This window comes from Camelus ferus, chromosome 11 (assembly GCF_009834535.1).
Source record: "Camelus ferus isolate YT-003-E chromosome 11, BCGSAC_Cfer_1.0, whole genome shotgun sequence".
NCBI classification, from domain to species: Eukaryota; Metazoa; Chordata; class Mammalia; order Artiodactyla; family Camelidae; genus Camelus; species Camelus ferus.
The window spans coordinates 68,112,576-68,133,317 of NC_045706.1; the positions used below are offsets into that span (position 1 = coordinate 68,112,576).

General features: G+C 47.7%; 1 protein-coding gene across 2 annotated transcripts in view; it reads right to left on the reverse strand.

Annotated features, from left to right (window-relative positions):
- Positions 1-6,965: 6,965 nt before the first annotated feature.
- SLC35F3 (solute carrier family 35 member F3) overlaps positions 6,966-20,742 on the reverse strand; it is an 82,782-nt gene continuing 69,005 nt past the window's right edge. The window contains exons 4-7 of one of the 2 annotated variants that reach the window (XM_032491804.1): positions 14,472-14,597; positions 12,270-12,462; positions 11,359-11,448; positions 6,966-8,456 (exon numbers count right to left, since the gene is read on the reverse strand). In XM_032491804.1, the coding sequence (XP_032347695.1) occupies positions 8,221-8,456; positions 11,359-11,448; positions 12,270-12,462; positions 14,472-14,597 (645 nt within the window). In that variant the 3' untranslated portion in view covers positions 6,966-8,220. Of the gene's footprint in view, positions 8,457-11,358; positions 11,449-12,269; positions 12,463-14,471; positions 14,598-20,742 lie in introns of those variants that run through there. The other variant, XM_032491805.1, reaches the window with a different exon arrangement.

The window sequence follows — 20,742 nt, forward strand, 5'->3', positions numbered from 1 at the left end:
TCTGTGCTGAAAGCAGCCACTCTCAATTCCATTAGCTCATTTTATGAGCATGGCGCCCAAGGACAGTCCCAGGTGGGATTCTGGGACCAGCCTGCTTCCAGCTGATCTGACTGTGAGCAGTCGCCCCTGCCTCTGCCCTTTATAAATACTTAGACAGATGTCTGCTGGCTGCTCCCTCCTAGAGTTCCATCCTGGTGCCTTGTGAAGAAGGGATACATCCCCACTGGTATTTTTGGCATTATTTCTTTTTAGTCACAGTCAGTTTATGTATCAGTCAGGAAAAGGTGGATATTTGAAAGAATATTCATGATTTGTGTCCTACCTATCTCTCTAGCACTGTCTTCTGCCATAAATATTTCTCTTTCCTCTGTTTTTAGTACTTCTCTTCCACTTTGTTTATCTTAAAAATGCCCACTTGAGGAGTATCTCCTCGTAAAGTCTTCCTGGGCTCTTTCTGTTCTAGGCCATCAGTCAGTTTTAGTCCCACCCCCTTCATCCTTGTATGTATGACTGTTTTAGTACTTACCATATCCTATTTTAATTTTTCTATATGGTATAAGGTAGGGTTTGAACCTCATTCTTTTGCAAATGAAGATGTATTTTTCCCAGCACGATTTATTAAAGAGACTAATCTTTCCTACAGCATCCTTGTCAAAAAGCAATTCACCATAGACACATGGGTTTATTTATGGATCTCATTTCTATTCCATTGGTCTATATGTCAGTCCTCATGCCAGTTCCACACTGTTTTAATTACTATAGCTTTGAAATAAGTTATGAAATCAGGAGATGTGAGCCCTCTGTCTTTGTTCTTTTCCAAGCTTGTTTTGGCTATTTGTGTCTATTGAGATTCCATAAGAATTTGAAGATCAGTTTTTCCAGTTCCACAGAAAAAGTTTGTTGGAATTTTGATAAGGATTCGGTTGAATCTATATATCAATCACTTTGAATAGTACTGATATCTTAAACAATGTTAAGTCTTCCAATCCATGAACATAGGATGTCTTTCCATTTATTTAGATCGCTTTAATTTTTTGGGCAGGGGGCAATGTTTGTAGTTTTCAGTTTCACTTCCATGGTTAAATTTATCCCTAGGTATTGTATTCTTTTTGGTGCTATTTTAAATGGAATTGCTGTCTAAATTTCTCTTTTGGATTTTTTGTTGCAGATATACAGAACACAATTGATTTTTGTGTGTTGATCTTGTACCCTGAAACTTTGTTGAATTAGTTTACTGGCTCTAGTAACTTTTCTGTGAACTCTTTAGAATTTTCTGTATATAGGATCATGTCATCTGAAAACAGAGGTAGTTTAAATTTTTCCTTTCCAATTTGGATGACTTTTCTTTTTCTTGTCTGATTGCTTTGGCTTGAGATGCCATTACAGTGCTGAAGAACAGCGGTAAATGCAGGTATCCCCGTCTTATTCCTAACCTTAGGAAGAAAGCTTTCAGTCTTTCACCATTGGGTATGATGTTAGCCATGAGTTTTTCATAAGTGCCCTTTATTATGTTCAGGAAGTTCCCTTCTATTCCTAGTTTTCTTATTGCTTTTTCATGAAAAGGTGTTTGATTTTGTGAAATTCTCTTTCTGCATCAATTGGGATGATCACATGGGTTTTTCTCCTTTGTTCTATTATTGTAGTATATTACATTGATTGTTTTTCATATGCTGACATACCATTGCATTCCAGGGATCAATCCCACTTGGTCATGGTGTGCAGTCCTTTTAGTATGTTGTTGGATTTGGCTCACTAGCATTTTGTGAGGATTTTTGAATCAATGTTCATAGGGGATATTCTGTAATTTTCTGTTTTTGTGATATCTTTATCTGGCTTAGGTATCAAATTAATGCTGGCTTATAGAAAAAGTTAGGACATGTTCTTATCTTGTCTATTTTTAGGAAGAGTTTGAGAAGGATTGGCATTCTTCAAATGTTTGGTGGAATTCAACAATGCAGCCATCTGGTCCTGGACTTTTCTTTGTTGGGAGGTTTTTGATTACTGATTCAATCTCTTTACTTCCTATAAATCATTGAAATTTTGTTTCTTTTTGAGTCAGTGTAGGTAATTGCATGTTTCTAGGAATTTGTCTTTTCTTCTAAGAGCATTAAGGTTTTTCTCTTATATAGGTTTCTAATCCATTTTGAGCTAATATTTGTATGTGGTGTAAGGGAGGGTTTGAACTTCATTCTTTTGCTTGTGGTGGTTATCTAAATTTATTAGTGCACAACTGTTCATAGTATTTTCTTATAATGCTTTTTATTTCTGTAAGATCAGTAGTAGTGTTCCCTCTGTCATTTCTGATTTTAGTTATTGGGTATTCTCTTTCTCTCTCTTTTTTTCTTTGTCAGTCTAGCTAAAGATTTGTCAATATTATTAATCTTTTAAAAAACCAACTTTTTGTTCTGTTGATTCTATTCTCTGTTTTATTTATTTCCACTCTAATCTTTATTATTCCTTCTGTTAGCTTTGGATTTAGTTTGCTTTCTTTCTGTTGTTCCCCAGGTGTAAAGTTGGGTTATTGATTTGAGATCTTTTCTTTTTTAAGTATGCATGAACAGCTATAAATTTCCCTCTGAGCATTGCCTTTGCTGCTTCCCATAAGTTTTGGTATGGTATGTTTTGTTTTAATTTGTCTGTAAGTATTTGCTAATTTCCTTTGTGATTTCTTCTTTGACTTGCTGGTTGTTTGAAAATGTTGTATTCCACAAATTTGTGAGTTTCTGTTTCCTTCTGTTACTGATTTCTAGTTTCATTCCACTGTGGTTGGAAAGGATAGTCTGTATAATTTCAATCTTTTAAATTTATGGAGGCTTGTTTTGTGGCCTAGCATATGGCCTATGCTAGAGAATGGCCCATGTGCATTGGAGAAGAACTTGTATTCTTCTGTTGTTAAGTAGAGTGACTGTATTTGGAGATAGGACAAAAAACCTACCAGTGACTTCAATTAGAAAGCAATACCAGAAAGGAACTTAGGGGCATAATGGTATTTGTAGAAAACTTCCAGCCTACAGAGCTTTCATGCTAATTGAGATCTTTCAAAGTCCCAGGAGACCTTTCTTCCAGAAGGGTCCTAGACAAAATCACGCAGCAGAGAAGCCTGTCCTAAGAGCCTTTCCCTTTGTGCAGTCTCACCACAAACAGGGCCCAGGGGACGGGGCCGTCTGCTCGGCCTCTCCCAGCCACATGGCCTTGGGCAAATCCCTTGGTAATTACTTAATAGAGCCACAGAACATTCTGCAGATTGTAAGTTGCTTTCACAGACATATCCTTGACAACCCTGGGGACCAGGTTTCATTACATTTTCTGTATTTTGATTGGTTTTAGCAGTTGACATTTAAGAAGCACATGTCCCTCTTTTTGTCTCTGGCCTCAAAGTCTTTTCATTCATTTTGTGCTCAGAAGTCTTGATCAGATGTTTTTTATGTGACCTCTTGGCATCTGAAATTCTAACAGCATTTGTCCTGTATGGGAAAAGATGGCAGAACCTGGGTTATTTTCTTAATTTCCTAGAAACACTAAGCAAAATACTCTGCAACAGATAAAACCTAGAATTTACTAGAATTTCATCTTACTAATGGTCATTAGTAAGAGCAAAAGATCTGAGAATTTAGAAAGGTAGTTGAGATCACTAAATAATAACTTGACACCTTCTCTCTGATAAAAAAATAGACAGGAAATTAAATGCTATCAGAAAATACAAGAAAATATAGACAAAAGCAACATATTAAAGCTTTTGATGCAATAATGCAGCTAAATGTCCAAACATGCTTTGGTCTTTAAATTGGTACTAATGATAAGATTTGACTTTTTAAAAAATTAAGCTTTGGAGAAAAACATCAGGGCCACCCTAAATGGTGATTGGATACAATAAGGGGTTAAAGAAAGTCAACAGGTGGTAGTTGAGTAAGTGTATGTCTAACTCTAAATGGTATCATTAAAAAAGTTAGTGATTATTATGCAGTGATTAGTTTGCATGAATTATTTACTTAAACAAAATTTAAAAAAATAGAAATAAACTAATTGGTTGGAAAGATGTGCTAATCAAAAGCCTACAGTAAATGTGGCAAATGCATGCGCGTGCGCGTGCGCACACACACACACACACACACACACACACACACACACACACACACGGGTCCTTGAGGAAATCCAGCACCTGGTGCAGCACTGTTTAGCAGGGCTACCCACTAAGTACAGATCCTTACAAAATCCTGGAAAAGTGCTAGGCTCCCAGCATCCCCACAAGGCTGCCTGCTTTACACACTCCAGATTATAAAGGCAGGTGTGTCATAAAATGCAGTTTCTCACTGCGGGGGTGAAAGCAGGTAACAGGGAGAGCGAGGGGACACTGGGTAAGTAAGTGCATCTACTTGGTGTAGTTGAATTTACAGTCCCCACGAATGGAGGTGCCACAGGAGGGTGGTCAGGGGCACAAAGAAACAAACTCTAATCCCTGATACACAGGTGTATGTTGAAAAAGAACACCATAGTGATATGCCAATAGCTTTTATTTACACCCCAGCTTCCCCCTTCTTGGTGTATAGACACTGGCCTGGAGGTTCATCGAATAGATCCATTTCCTGAGCTGTGAGCAGAAGGGTGGTGAGCTACCCCTCACACAACAAAGACACATACAACAAATGTCCTTTCTGCTTGTAAGATTTTGGTGAAGGAATTTTAAATCATTTTATGAGGCAGCAATTTATTTATTCATCAAGCCACCCGATTGAGATATACTTCACATACCAAAAATTCACCCATTTGAAGTGTACAACTGATCAAATTTTAGCATATTTGGAGAATTGTGCAACCACCGCTGCATTCTAATTTTAGAACAAATCATTTCTTTTCATCGTTGAAGATAAAGAGCTCCATGTTATGCATCCTTGGCTAGATTTGGAAACACCCTTGCTCTTAGGTCTAGACTCTGTCTATCCTTGGCAGCCCAAGTGAGGAAGAGCTCAGGGTCTGCACAGCAGGGGGGTTCCTAAAGATGGCTCTGACTCATTGTGGCAAGGGGCTGGCTGACCACTTTGCACCTTCTGGCCCCAGAAGTCCACATTCTGAAGGGGCGGCCTGGAGCAGAAGGGCCCCACATTCTCTTTGTATCCCTCTTAGTTTTACTTTTATTCCTTAAAGGAGCAAAAGTAGAAAAATCATTCCATTGCGTTCCAGACAGGCCTCTAGAGGAAAGACACTTCCCCAGAAAGAAAAACTGGAGCCTGTTTCCCAAAGCCACCCCAGGGTTCCGTCAGGAGGAACCCCTGCCTGAGATTTTCTAAACTCACGGATCCCTTCCTGGTTTGGCACAGCTCACCCCAGTTCTTGAAATCTGCGTGGCGGGGGTGGAGGGGCTGGGAGGGCTTGTGGTTTGTATTCTTTCTGGACAGAAATCTCTCAAATCCCCCTACCCTCAGCCCAACTCATGTTTATAATGCCCTGAAGGGAGCATTAACCTCTCCTGAAAGTTTTAACCTCTTTATTTCACATATCTTACCCTTCATAGCCTTTTTAAACATTGGCGTAAAATATACAGAAGATAAAATTTACCGTTTGGACCGTTTCTAAGCTCAGTGGTATTAAGTACAGTCTCATTACTGTGCAACCATCACCACCATCAACCGCCAGAACTTCTTTATCTTACAAAACTGAAACTCTGTACCCACTGAACAGTAACTCCTCATTCCCAGCCCCCAGTAGCCACCATTCTACTCTCTGTCTCTATGAATTTGAATCCTCTAGGGACGGCATACAAGTGGAATCAAATAATATTTATCCTCTGTGACCGGCTTATTTCACATAGGATAATGTCTTCAAGGTTCCTCTACATTGTAGCCTGTGTCAGAATTTCATTCCTTTTTCAGGATGAGTAATACCCCGTTGCATGTATTTACCACATGTTGTTTATCCACTCATCCTCTGAAGGACATCTGGGTTGCTTCCCGCCTTGGCTGCTGTAAATAATGCTGTGATCATAGGTACACACATATCTCTTTGAATCCCTACTCTCAATTCTTGTGGGTCTTCACAGTCTTTTATGGCCATGGAGAATAAGGCAAATCTGTTCTAGTGTAGGGTTTCCCAAGTTTTCATGTTAAGGATTACAAAGGAAATATCTGTTTGGCTCCTGGGGAAACTGGAGGAGTTGGGAGCCCAGACGGAGTCGTGGAGGTGCCTGGCTCCGGCTCCACTGTGGGGCTGAGGGGTCCCCCCTTCACAGCACACACCGGGATGTGCGCAGGGAGCTCTGTGATCTGGACAGCTGCTCGTGTCCTCCAGAATCTGACCCCCTGGAGCAAGTGGTGCCTGGTGTGTAGACGTTCTACATGTGGGTGGCAGGATGAAGTGTCTTGAGAGGATGTCATCTGCTCCCTGTTCACATGCCCTCTTAGAGAACATGACCCTTTGTGGACATAGGATGAGATATCAGACCTCACAGTCCCTGGCTGCAGCTGCCTGGAACAGTGGTGAACATGTTCAATCAAATTCTCTCTAGAGCCAAGACAAGTTAGGGCACCCAAAGCAGAAGTCAGGGGTGGGAGCTGAGCTGGGAGACGTCACTTTAGGGACTGAGGCTGCCACTTTGAGGCACCAGCATAAGGGATCTGAGGAGCCAGTCTGCACCGGAAAGGGAGCCAGAAGCATCACCAGAGCTGCACTGAGGGCAGGCACTGGGGAGATGGGGAGGTAGAGAATGGGGAGACGACCGGGAGAGGAGGGAGGGAGGGAAACGCTGCCTCAATATGTCTTTCCTTTGAGGCCGGCTCTGTCCTGCGTTTGGCTTTTGTGAAAGTCAACTCTGCCTGCAATGAGAATTTTCTTCCCTTGAGGTAGTTGGGTGGCTCTGTGAGCCCTGAAGGAGCAGGAGGGTGGGGCTTGCTGGGCGAGCCTGTAAGGTGAGGAAGCCAGAGTCTGGACCAACACAGCAGGAAAGTAACAAAGTCGCCACCAAGACAGCACTAAATGCTTCTTTTTTAAATAGTTTATTAATCTGTTTGGCCAAACAGGTAATGGAAACTGAGAATAATAATTTGCTAAAAAGTTCAGGTCGTGAATGCCCCTTTCCCCTATGAAACTGAAAGATTCCATGGGTACAGAGTGCACCATTGGGTTATGACAACATTTCAGAATAAGGTTTCCGTTTCGTATGTAACAATGTAAACTTCAAAAATAGTAAACTCTACCCCCTTGTCCCTCCTTACAGATCTATCACAGATAGAATTTTCTGGCCGACCTAAATTATGGAAGTAAACAGCCTGGTGCTTAAAAGTTTCATAAAAAGGTTTGCAGATTTGGTAAATAATTTTTCGGTCTTAGTCAGGAAGTAAAAGCAACCAGCAATTCATCTTCTGCAGAGTCTACCTCAGATGCACACCGTGCCCCGTGCTCCACTACACGAGGCATCAGCTTTGCCATTTTTGTACACACACACACACACATATATAGTGTTTTATTTGTTTCTAAAGATTTATACATCTAAATGATAAGACGGCGCCAGTGACTTATAATGTCACCTTGCTTCACATAGTTAAAGACGGAAATTCTGTAGAAGGCACTGTAATTTCTCCTCCATGATTTTACATAGACACGTGAGGGCAAGCCAGGTGGGGCTTGGACTTCACTTTCCCTTTCTGCTCCCTGGCTCCTCCTCCAATTGCCAGTCCCAGAAATCAGCCAGAGCTGATGGTTTTCGATGTCCAATATCCTTTTCTGCTCCACCTCTTCACAGTCCATCTACCCATCCATCCAGCTATCCATTTATCCAAAGTTAGAATTATCTTTTGGTTCATTGAAATCCCTTAAAATTAAGAGGACAGCTCTGGTATAAAAGAAAATACGACCTACCATAGCTGAAAAATAATCACAGTGTGCAATGTAATTTTCAGTTGCTAAGATTCAAAACACTTGCCCTGCCTTGTCAGGAACACCTGCCATTCAGAACAGCCTAGGCAAGGATAGTCTGAACCTGCTTTACATTCACTTAAAAAGAGCGGAGAGGTTCTTCTTTTCTCTTTCACACTGAATCGGTACCCTTAAGTGAGAGGTCTGATGTGAAAAAAGTGCAAGCAAGTCGGACATGCCAATAAATACCGTATAATTTACCGCAGATTACCAAGACTGTACAGGTATGTACACCTGACCAACCCGAGGTCCCCCGTCAGGAGCAGACGTCCGAGTCGGCAGCCTGAGGGTCCCCGCGGAGTTCGGAGCGGGCCGTCAGCGGGCGAAGGAGGGGCGGGCTCGTCTGCTCTTGCTCTGCGGTCCCAAGCCCAGGTCTGCGCCGCCCTCCGCCGCCTCCTCCTTCTTCCTCACTTTGAGGCGAGTGAGCAGCTTGATCAACCAGACGTCCCACTCCTCGGGCAGGAGCAGGAGCAGGAAGCCCAGGCCGATGATGATGATGGCGATGACCCGGACCTCGTTGAAGACGATCTTACTGGTGTAGTGATCGACCACTGCAGGGGACGAGAGGAGAACTGGGTCACTTGGGGAGGCAGGCCGGCAGGCACGGGCAGAGATGGGGCCCCAGTGGGGCGGGATCCTGGGCGCCCCTTCCTGGGGGCAGCTGTCCTCTCTTGACCAGGCCGGCAGGGGCTGCCTACAGTAAATCTCCCTTAACGTTATAGCTCTCGTCTGGTGTGAGGCTTTGCTGTACTTCACTTTCCCCAACTGACCTGGCACCTTAGTTTCCAGGTAGATTTGGGTGAGAGACAAAATGAGACATGAGGGACGGCTGGAGATGTGTGTACGTATCAGAGTTCGCTGTGGCCCCCTCTGGAGTGGCAAAATCCATCATGGAGACAGTAAAGAACAACAACAACAACAAAAAAGGTGGCAAATTAAAAAGCAAGAGCAAAGGCAATTTTTCCATGATTAAAAAATACGCTATTGCTTTCTCTATATTCTTGGTACTGTTCATGTTTTATACAGTGACATGTTTTATTTTTATAATTTAAAAGCATCATTTTATTTGTATATAAACATATAAATAAATACACACACGTATATATATATTGGAGTCTTTTTAAAAATTGAAATATAGTTGATTTACAGAGTTGTGTTAGTTTCAGGTGTACAGCAGAGTGATTCAGTTACACACACACACACGTAAAACCTATAATGGAAAAGAATCTGAAAACGAATGGAGATATATATATGTTTTGAAAGTCAAACCTGACCTGGTTCTTTGAAGATGATAAATACAAATTTTTGTTCCATCCCAGGGTATTAGTGTGAGGCTCTGAAGCCATCCACGTCATCACCGACTGGTAAAGTTTATTAAAGGCCCAAGGGCTTATCCCTGACTCCCATCAGGTGAGGGAACAGAATGAGAACAGGATTCGTGTCAGTTAGTAAAAATCCAGATCATCATTCTTTTCACAGCTAAAGATCAAAAGCATTTCAAATGTTGGTTTTCTTTTCTTTTCTTTTTCGCTGTCTTTCTTTCTTTTCTTAACTAGACTAGACAAAGCAAATTTGGAGCCTGCTTCCCCGCAAGAGAGAACCAGATTGCTTTTGTTTTATGTCATTTTGTGAAAGAGGGTCTTCTGACTCGAGTGTGCAGCTTTTGAAAGCTGACGTGCTGGACAGCTCCCCCAGCTCCCCGAGTTGGGGAGGGGGCTGCTCCTCCCTCCAGTCTGTAGCTTGGCCCTGTCACCCCGCCTCCTGTTCCTCCACTTCCTCCTGCCCCTCTTCTTCCCTCCCAGCCTGCCTCTCACCTCGGTCTTCAGGGTGGCCAGAGAGGGACAAATTACACCTGAAATAAAAGCACTTTGTTTTGGTAGCCTTTTTGTGGAATTAAAGTGCCTCTTTTATCTCATCGTAATTCAGAAATACTTTAATTTTTAATATTGGCAGAACAGTCTGTTAATTCACAGATGGGACAGTCAATTAGCAAATCATGTGAACTGCACTAGAGACGGGCGTCAGGGAAAGTCAGAGAGCGGAACAACGGCTCTGTTCTGACAGGTCCGGTCATAGCCGACCCCTCAGCTTCTCTCCTGTGCAGAACTGAACGCAATTCCTTCCTTTGCTGCATTAGTGAATCTCTTACATGGCAGAGAAGTAGGAAGAAGGGACTCTGAGTAATCTCTCACACCCTATCACACCATAGGGTCAGAGTGGCTTCTGCACAGGGGCCCCTGGAGTAGGCCTCCTTGAAGTAAGAACCCTGTGCGGCCGTAAAGACGCACTGAGATGTCGTTGGGGCAAGTGGGTGAGTTATTTTCAGAAGCGGGTGGTGTGTGGACCACTTTTTACAAGCTCTCCTGGAGCGAGGGGCTCTCTGTGTTTTGAAGTGCTGCCTCAGATCATTTCACATGTTCTCACATCAACCAAGGTGATGACATACGGATGCTCTCACTTCTGGGGGACAGGGAAGGCCCAGAGAGGCACTGAGTGGGGACCGCCGTCCTCCAGCGGGCAGAGGTGGTGCTGGACCCCAAGCGTCTGGGCCAAGGTGAGGCATATATACAGAACGTGTGGGATGAAACAGAGAAGCCAAATCCCAGGAAGAGGTTTAGGAAGTTGAGAGCTGCTTAGCCAACGCTTCCGGGCATATTAACAGCAGACTGAACGGGATGAGGGTCTGCCGTTCCCTGGGGTGAGCTAAGCCTCTGATGGCCCGGAGGTGCGTGGGTCGGGAGGTGGCTTTGGAGGAAGCTGTGCCAGGGCCAAGGAGAGGCGTGTTCTGGGGAGAAGTGATTTACACACAGATTCCACAGGGAGGTCAGGGGTGGGGTGGGGGGCGATTCTGGGAAGAAAATCCAAAATTCATATCCGAGTGAGCCAGGAAAGGGAAGGAGGTAAGGGGTAGGTGAGAGAAGGAGGTGACGACCAGCTTTGGAAGAGCTGCCCACCGCATGTGTTGGAGAGTCGCCAGGGAAAAACAAAGCACAGCCTCGCGCAGCTGAGAAAGGGCTCTCTTCTGGGAGGCGGGGGACACGCCTGCGCTTCTGCAGCTTGTGGACACGCCTCTGTGTCACGTCCACTGCACTTGCTCATCTGGAAAGTCACTCACAAAAAGTGCAGTTTTTCCTCTGCTACATATTTGTCTATACTTATCAATAATATGAATGACTCTTATCTCTGACCCTCACACCAGATCGGATCGAGATGGCTTTAGACTTTCTGTATCTTGGTGTGGGAAGTGAAAACCAGTCCACTCTGGAGAAAACACTGCAGGTGTAACAGACATCAGTATTTTGCCTAAGCGCTTTCTTTCTATACAGAAGGTTAGACATGCACAGCGAGAATACAGGCATGTGTACGCATGTGCGTGTCTGTGAGTGTGTGTGTGTATGTGTGCCTGTTTGTGTGTGTGTTTACAAGCAGATACAGAAAGCCACGTAGGTTTACCTGCATTCACAGGTACACTGAGGACGATTCCAAGAGACATCAGAGTGGGATATGTAACAGCAATTCCAAAATTTAATACAATATTGAATGCTGAAATAAAGAATAAAGAAGTAGGTGTTACTCACGACTGGCCCCAGACTTCCCATCCTACCTGGTCTGTCTGACCCCAGCTTCCCTGACAAGGCTGGAGTCATAAGCATCTTGCCCTTTGCTCTGAATCAGTGAACTTGGGGTTCCTGGAAGGGCTCTGGGACTGGGGGATTAGGGACAAACGTCCTGACTACCCAGATCTCCTCTCTTCCCTGAGCTTGAAGAAGGGAAGAGAAATCTGACAAAGGTAGCCAGTGAGAAGGCACCAGGAAAGAGGACTGGGGCGTCCTACTAACTGTGCCCTTCCCTGTTGCTGGCAGCGATTCTGGGATGACTACGAACAGGAGCTTTGGGATATGCATTTTTAAACGGAAATGGGGTGAGGCACTTCCTTGGTTGCTCTTCTGGTGATGATGATGACAATGACCAAGTAATGATGATAATAGTGACAATTGATAATATTTGCTGAACATCGACATTTATCAGGCAAGGTTCTAAGAGCGCTGCCTATATTAGTTCGCCAGCTTCTTACCAGTCCTATAAGGAATGTACTATTGTCAGCAAAAAACACACAGCTCACTGGGCTACAGGGCAGCAATGACCACGGCTCCTGCTGCAGTGACCGTGGTCCTGGAATTAAACCCAATGTCATCATCACCAAGGCTTGCCTTTGCAGGACCGATGACCTTGAAAACCACCAGGAACCGAAGGATAACGATGGACTGTTTTTCCTCCTTCAGGGCACGGGTTCCCAAAGACTTCTCCTGAGCTGCACAGGATCATCGCTTTCTGGGAATCCCAACAGGGTGCTCACCACTTACTCAATAAGAGGACTGAAAATCCACAAAGGTTCCCCCATGGAATGGCGTCGAAAGAGCTCCAGTATTCCACTTTGGTAAAGTAGAGGACGACAGGAACACAGGTGATGAAGAGGACGTTAAATACCCCCAGCACAGACAGAAATAAGGCGGCTTCTCCAAACTTGGCACTGCCCAGGAGGAGCTTGAACAGGACCTGCGGAGGAGAGCAGAGGACAAGGGGTCACGCCTCCAGCTTGCCGCCTGGAGCGAGTGCCCTGAAGGCTGCAGCTGGACCACAGGACCGACAACCACGTGACAGGTAAACTCTACTCTGCGTGGCTTTCCGTGAAGGGCGGTGGGATTTAACCTGATCTCAGTAACATCATGCTGGAGGGTCACTCTGAGTACCGAGAGCATCTTCAGGAATTCTGGGTTTTCACACTAGACCTGATTCTCTGTGCTGTATTCATGACACTGTATCCCAGCTTCAGAGCACCGAAGATGAGGAAGCCACGTAAATTAGAAGTAACTGCCATGATCACACACTCCTCTCAGAGACCCCTACAAGTGACCTCTGACCTTGAACAACACAGTTTGAAAACCAATGCCCCCAAGAGAAAGGGCTTTGGCTGCAAAGACATTGCCTCAAAGGAGGCAGGATTATAGCACTCAGCTCATCCCCGCTCCATCCCCCCATCCCCATTCCAGAAGGGACACGGGTTTGGAGGGAACACACCCAACTTCGATTTCTCGCCCCTGTTCTTGTTTATACATATTTCAGATGCATGAGAAGTGGGAGAGGGACATGTGTGCCTGGAGTGGCCGGGGAGCTGACCTCGCAGAGGCAGAGGCCCCAGCCCAGCCCACGTGTTTACTGAACTGGTCACGGTTAGGGAACTGAGGGTCCAACCTGCGTCTCTGCAATGTGGTCCCTCCTACTCTCCTCCTTCTTCCTTTTCCAGCCTCTCACATCTCTCTCGGGTATTTCCGGGCATATGTGCAGGAAGCATGGGAAGGGAAATATGGTAAATTGCTTTCAGTCTTCCGGCCTCTCTGGATAAAGGTCAGGCAGGGGAGGAGATAGAAATGGGGGTCTAAGTCGGATATTTGTGTTCATCAGGACTGCGTTTCTATGCTCTCCGCTTCCTGTGAGCACGCAGTTAACCGAGGACAGCAGAGTGTGGCTTTTTAATATTCTCTGCATTTGGACAGTGGCTTTGAAGTCCCAGAATGGTGCTAGGCTCTCACATCCTCCGGGAGATGTGTTCCAGAGAAGGAAGATGATCTATGTGTCTTGGTAGGGAGTGATCAGTGAGGGCCAGGAGCTGACACAGGGGAAGAAAGCACAGACATGTCACTTTCCAGAAGCATCCAGTGTGTCCTCACAGTGCTGGAAAAAATTCCTTTTCTTAGAACTTCCTACAGTCTTTGATTTTCTCTGTCCTACTGTTTGGATCCACAAAGAGCCAATATGTTTCAAAGCTAAAATCTCATTTCTCATTGAATCCTTCAGCTCAGTTTCCCAACCTGGAGACCAGAAAATATTTTCATTCTTTACTATGGACCCAACGAGGTGGGGAATGAGGGGAGAGGGGCCAGGAGGCAGGATGGGACTGGGGAGACAGTGAGGGATGGGGGCCAGATAAACATGGTTTCATCTAGACCTACCATTGGCACATGCCTTCCAACGGTCCCCAACATTTTGTCAAAAATATTTTATAATTTCCACATTATAACAGTTGTGCTTTTATTTATCCAGCCTATGGGCAAGGCGTGAAATGCATATAGATTCATGCTGGGTCCTGGTGGCTGCAAATACCATGTGATAAAAGATTTCAGTGACAGAGCTGTAGCAGATTTTCAAATTTTCATGTCCAATCTGGTGGGAAATTATCTGACCAGACACTGAGCCTGCCCCTGCCAGTTAGGGCCCCTGATCCTTCTCCAGTCTTTGCTGAACCACGGAGTCGCCAATCCGACTCGGCCGATCAATTGTTCACCTGTTTTATCTCAAATGCCGCAAATGTGCGGCCACCAATGGAAAGATCCAGAGGGCGAGAGCCCAGAGCTGCTGCGTGTCTCAGCACCGCGGCTCGGTGTGCCCAGCACACCTTGAAAACGACTGCTTGTCTTAACGCACAGGCACCATCAGAGACCCCTGGGGCAACGGGCTGGCCGTGCCGAGGCCTGCAGCCGCCCCCCCCGGAGGGCCCGGGGGCCTACCTTGTACAGGGCAGACATGGATGCGGAGCCCACCACCAGGGCTATGCCGATGACGGAGTGGCTGCGGAAGCCGTCCGCATAGGTCATCATCACGATGCCAGCGATGGCAAGGATGGCGGCCACGATCTGGAAGAAGGAAGACATGGTGGTCACGGCAGCGGCGGGAATCGGAGGGACCCCGAGGGCTGAGGAGAGGGCCCTAACGGGAACGGGCGGAGGTGCTCCTTTTCAGCCCTTCTTTGGAGACCAAGCAAAGGCTGCTCTCCTGCCTAACATCTGCTTGAAGGGGGCCCTCAGCACAGCCCGGCATGACCAAAGACCCTGAAACGGCTGGCAGCAAGGGTGTGCCCAGCCAGCCACCGTGAGTCCTGGGAGCTTGAGAGGCGATGCTCAGAATCCCAGCGACAGGCGATTTGGTCGTGACAGGGCCTCGTCGTCAATACCTGGAAACCACCTCTTAGTTCCTTCCCAGCCTTCCGAACGCTCACGTGGTCTCCTATGTACTTCACATCTCAACAGAGAGGGCGCGGTGTCGACCACCGATCTTGGCCTCCGTTTTACAGTAGAAGATGCAGCAGGAGCATCTTCTGGGAGAGCGTGTGTCACCCCAGTCGGGGCTCCAGTATCCCAACCTTGGATGGAGGGGCAGTTCCTTTTCTTGGCCGCTGCCAGGCCCAACACCCACGGCCCCCCTTAATCCTGTTCCTGTCCAGATGCAGACTTCTCAGGCGGCACGGACACTCCGGAGAGATGTACACCTTCCCCTGCACAAAGTCAACTGTCGGAGTGCACGAGGGATAAACTAACTTCGGATAACATTTCCCAAAGGAGAAATGCGTCAGCGGCAAGAATAAGCCCCAGTTCTAACCTGAGCTGGTCGTGGAGCTACGTGAACGTTGCTGGGTGGGAAAGAGCAGAGGCTGCCGCAGCCAGAACACGGGGAGGAGGGAACAAACGTGTGCAACACAAGTTTCGGCCACTGGATTTACTGGGAGTTTTAGTCCTCTCAGTGGATTATTCAGAATTGACCTCCACTGTATCTAACAATATCAAGTAGCTAGCGTTTACTGAGCGGTCATGGGATAAGGGTTTGCTGTGTATTTTCTCATTTAATCATCGAAACAGGTAGATAGATAGCATCATTCATTTCATTTTATAGACATGATAACAGGGTCAGAGAGGCCCAAATGCACAAGGCCGGTGTGTGGCAGAGTAGGGACACACATTTCAGGTCTGTCCACGTTCATATATACAAACAGGAGAGTACGATTCACACAGTAAGCCACTGGCAACCCTACTCTGAGATCTGAGTTCCCTGCCCAGTCAAGACACACCATGTTTAGGTTAGTGAAGGTGATTCGGTTGCATCTTGGCAGTTTGTCTCAGTTGCGGTGTCCGCATATAATGACCTGTCTCCCTACCCCAGAGGCCCTGAGAGAGCAGGTGATCACCACTCCCCAGAGAAGCGCCAGGCCCTACTCTGTCCAGCTGCCTCATTCTGCATCACACAAGGCACATACTTCATATCCACAGCTACATACACTGCGTACTACTCATTAAGAGAAAGAAACGGAGGTAGCAAGGCAAGAAGCAACTTTCCCCTCCAGGAGAGCAAAAGGCAGGTGAAAAGGCAGACAGGGAAAGGGGTGTGGTTTCTGCTCCAGAGGACACACACCATGCAAAGATGCCGCGTGGAACAGTTCTGCCCGGCTTGGCAGCCCGGTAAAGAGAACTGATGAGAAAAAGAAGGGGGGGGGGGGAAGAAACAGCTACGAATCGGACGATGTGTCGCATCTCCAAAGATACGTGAGTCTTTCCAACCTGGAAGATGATGCTTGGGGAAGTGAAGGAGAACAGGGTGGTTATTTTTTCCTGAAGGTTTTATAAGGCAGATTTCTGACCTCTTCTCCTCTCTTCTCTATTGATTAAATAATAAAACAGCTAAAAGCTTCCGCCTGAGCGGTGCTGTGCAGGAGAGCTGAGGGAAAGGGCGAGAAACAGAGCGTGTGGGTGGTCGCTGGCCTTCCGGCCAACATTTGAGAAGCCCAGGCAAGTGGGTTCATTCTGACAGGTGGCACTGGGGGGACAGTGACACCCACCCCCGTTCATGCGTCCAGGTCTTGTCCTCTTGGGGGTCCCAGCCACAGGTCACAGGATTGAGCGCCCGGGCTATGGGGCACACTCTCCGGGCATCAGTGGCCCAGCTGGGACCCCCCAGCCCTGAGCCTGGGGCCTGACCAGCGTGCTGGAGGAGAAGCTGGTGGCTCACCCCATTTCTGATACCCCTACCAGCAAAGCAGGGTGGAAACATTCCCTACAGGTCTAGGGGGCAGAGCTCAGAGCCCTTCCCTGAGCCTGAAATGCCTTTGAAGATGCCAGTCCTCTCTTTAAAAAGCAGGTGTGCATTTACATTTTACAGCATGCCGTGTCTGGCTTTCTTGGTTTACATTTGGAAATGTCTCCCTGCCTATTTCCTGCACTAAGATGAACTGTCCAAGAAGACAGACTGGAGCTGCGGCCTCCCGTGGCCCTCATCTCCATATGGGCATCCCCGGGAAGAACACTGCGTCCCAGATGGAATCAGGACAAGTGACTGTCCCTACCTCCCCTCGGCCCTCCTTCCTTTCTCACACGTTCCTGTCTATGCACCACCCCCCACGCTTATCCCACTGAACAAGGACTTGAGCACCCAGTCACAGGGGCCTGAGACCAAGAGGGATGAGAGCCGCCTCTCTACTCTGGCTGGGGAAAAATCAGCTGAAGAAGAGAGAGGAACAAGAGCATGGGGGCTGGGGCACCAAGGCACACTGCTCCCATCAGATGTCAGGCCGGGAGGGAAGGCGCACCAGGGACGGAGGCAGGCGGACGCAGCCCTCGGTGACGTCTGACCAGCACCGCTCCTGCTCCTGCTCCAGTGTGTGACGGCTGCCCGTCCTCTGCTCAGCAGAGCCCCACTTGCGAGGCATTTGAGATTTGTGCAATTTGGGGCAGTTTAAGAAAGGGAAAGGACAGACTAACTTTTTGACATCCTTCTCCCAACACTTCCCCTCTTGACTCCTGGACGGCTCGCTCTCTTCAACACTAAGAGTCTGGAGGTACTTTGAGATCTTCTTGTTCATCCCTCTTATTTCCGAGGCTGGAAAGGGGGCTGGGCTGTGAGCGCCCTTGCCCTCCTGCACCCCACCCCATGCTCTGTGTGCTCTGTGCCCGCCCCAGGGGCAAGGGGACAACCTCCGGAACAGAAGTTGGAGTCACGGTTCAATGGTCAGGTGACCACCGCTCCCTAGAGAAGCGCCAGGCCCTGCTCGGGCCTGGTCAGGGATGGCCCCCTGTGAAAGGCTGCGAGCGTGCAGTGACTGAAAACGCCAGCTGGAATCCAGCTGAGGTGGGCACTGCTCTCAGAAAAGGTTCGGGCTCCCCAGGCACATGCTGCTGGGGTTTGAGGACAACTAGGATGCTCTCCCAGCTCTGCCTTCTCGCTCCCTCGCCCGTCCCTCCAGGTTGGAGCGTCCTAGCTGTAGCGGGTGGTTCTGACCAGCTGAGAAGCCCGTCTTCCGTCTCGTCTCCTCTGGGACGTGGGCTGGGGGTGGCGTGGCCAGCCAGTCCTTTCTTTACCCACTGCTGACCCCAGCTGGGCGGGTTTTGGCTTAGGAGGGGCCATCCCTCCCCCCCCAATTCGGCTCGCTCTCAGTCTACTGCTGCTTCTGCTGAACGGAACGGCCTCCCTAAATGTCTGTCAGCTGCTGACACTGTCAACAGATTTGGGCTGATCCACCAAACCCCTCGAATTGAGAAAGAATATGAAATTAATGACACCAAAAAAAAGAGAACATTTATGGGGTTTTATGTGTCAGGCAGGCATCACCTTATTTTATTCTCACAACTGTTCACTAAGATGAATACCAACATTCTGTTTTAAAATGAGATAATTAAGGCTCAGAGATGTTAAGGAACTTGCTCAAGGGCCAACAGCTTATGAGAGTGGATCCAAATCTTTGCCACTTGACTCTAGGCTAGAGCACCTCCCTGTTGCTTTATAATCCCTGAGCCCGGAGATCCAGGAAACATATAAAGCACATCTAAGCTTGGAGTCAAAGGGTGACACGAGGGCCAGCCTGAGCGCCTCTCAAACAGTTGCCTCTGATGCCCTAAGTGGCCGTGATCTCCCCGGCATTCGAAGGTAAACATTTGCTTCTTTCTGGTCTGTCCACATGACGTGGACCCGTTGGTGTCTCCCAGGAACCACAGTCCTTGTGATTGGAGTCACTGCCTTAATGACACGGGGCCTCAGCGTCATCTGTTTCACAAACGTGGTGCTGAGCCTCCGTCACGTTCTCTGTGTCTGTGTGACTCGCAGGCTGGTCTGCTCAGCCCTCCGGGATGCACAACAGTTGTCAAGCCCTTTCAGTTTCTGGAAACTACCCTGTGGAAGGTGCTCGCTAACCCAGGAGTCTGAGAGATGCCTGAGAAAACCCGTATGCTAGTTAGATCTTATCTTGGGCACAAATCTCCATCTGTTTACCAAGGGGGACCTTTCAGTCACTCTGGCCAGATGCTGGCATCTTACAGGTGTTGCTAGCTCTCTGAACTCTTGCAGATGAGAAGCAGGTGCTCCTCCTTGACTCAAAGTGGGACTGTCTTAGATAACAGGTCACTTATTTCTAAGAGAAGCGATGATTATCAGAAAGACCCACAGCTGCGCGAGGCTTACACGTTATGAAATTCCACCACCAGCACCAGCTCCTTGGACCTTCATTTCTGTGCTGGTCTAGCACCGAAGGCTTCAACAAGACACTCGGTTCAGTCTAGAATGGTTAGCACAAACCACGCTGGTCAGGTGGCCAGGATGGCTAGACTGAATCACGGCTCAGGGATGTTAGGAGGAGACCCTCTTACCCACGAATAGCGACAAGGAAAAGCTCTGGGAGCGCTGCACTGTTCTCTGTGAGTCCGAGAGGGCCTCAGTATTGTCATACCTTTTCTTATTCTCAACAACTTCATTTGCGTCTGCTTAGATGCAGAATTAACCTCGAAGCGTCTCTTCCCATTTGGAAGACAGGGCGTGATTAGGAATTTGCTTTGGACATCAGAATCATGCCCCCAAAGCACCATGAATTCTCCTGGGTCTCTGCATCAAAATGAAGCCACCAGGGGCCCTGGGACATCCAAGTCTTCAGCATCCAGGCAGGCAGGCTGCTGGGCAGATTGCTGCTGGACGCATCTCATTTCTTGCGGGGATATATTAGATGGTTTATTTGCTCTAAGCTTTTCTGGGTGGTAGGACAGTGAGCTGAGATCTTATTCTAAAATTAACACTAAGCTTCAAAACAAATTTTCCCCCTACTGCAAGCTAAAAATACGCCTCGGCGGTTGACTCATGTCCTCACTGCTGTTTGAGTAACCAGGTGGGTGCGAAGCCACCATTAAGGGGATGGCATTGTTCCCAGGCCAGTGAGCAAAGGACACAGTAGAGGGCCTGGAGTCTGCACCTTGCTGGGTGCCAGCACGGTTCCCTCTAATGAGGCTGCCCATCAGAGGGACTCTCAGCTTCACGGCCGGCCTCCGTGGTCTGAGGGTGCAGCGATGGGGCAGTAGCAGCTCCTGGCCACCAGAGGGCGACAAGCGGGAGCCGCCAGGACCCTCAAGGCTGAACGTCACCTGTTCCTTCCTTCTATCCAGGGTGAAATCTGATAGTGCATTTATCGTGTTTCATACAACTGTTATGAAACTTGACTAGCTAAACTTGACTTGGTTTTCATGGAACTGACTCAGACTCCGATGGAATAACCAGAGGGATTTCAAGGGATATCATTTCATTGTCCCTTCGTCTGGGGTGTGAAGGGAGTGAGACGGTCCCTCCAGTTTGAACTCAGCCCGAGTGGGTCTGGCCCGCCTTGGCATTGTACACACGGTCCAGACAAAGGTCCCCCAGGGCTGCACGTTCGTGTGGATGCGGAACGACCTTTGGCTTTCGGATACAGCCTACGCGAAGAGCTCAGGCGGCAGGGCTCCGCTCGCTGCCCGGGAGAGACGGGGTGAGCCTGTCACTCCTGTCACATGGGTCCCCGACCGGCACACGCTTTAGAGAATGCTTGCTGAAAATGCTTGAAATGAAAGGCGCTTTAATGAAGGCTTGTCTAGGATGGTTTGCAAGCAAGAAGGTTTGCAAGGCACACGGAGCACCCGGCCCTCCAGCTGGCTCCTTTCCTGCTGCGAATCGGAAGGAAAGTGGCCAGCAGCTTAGGCTTACAGTCCAGCACATGGAGCTAAG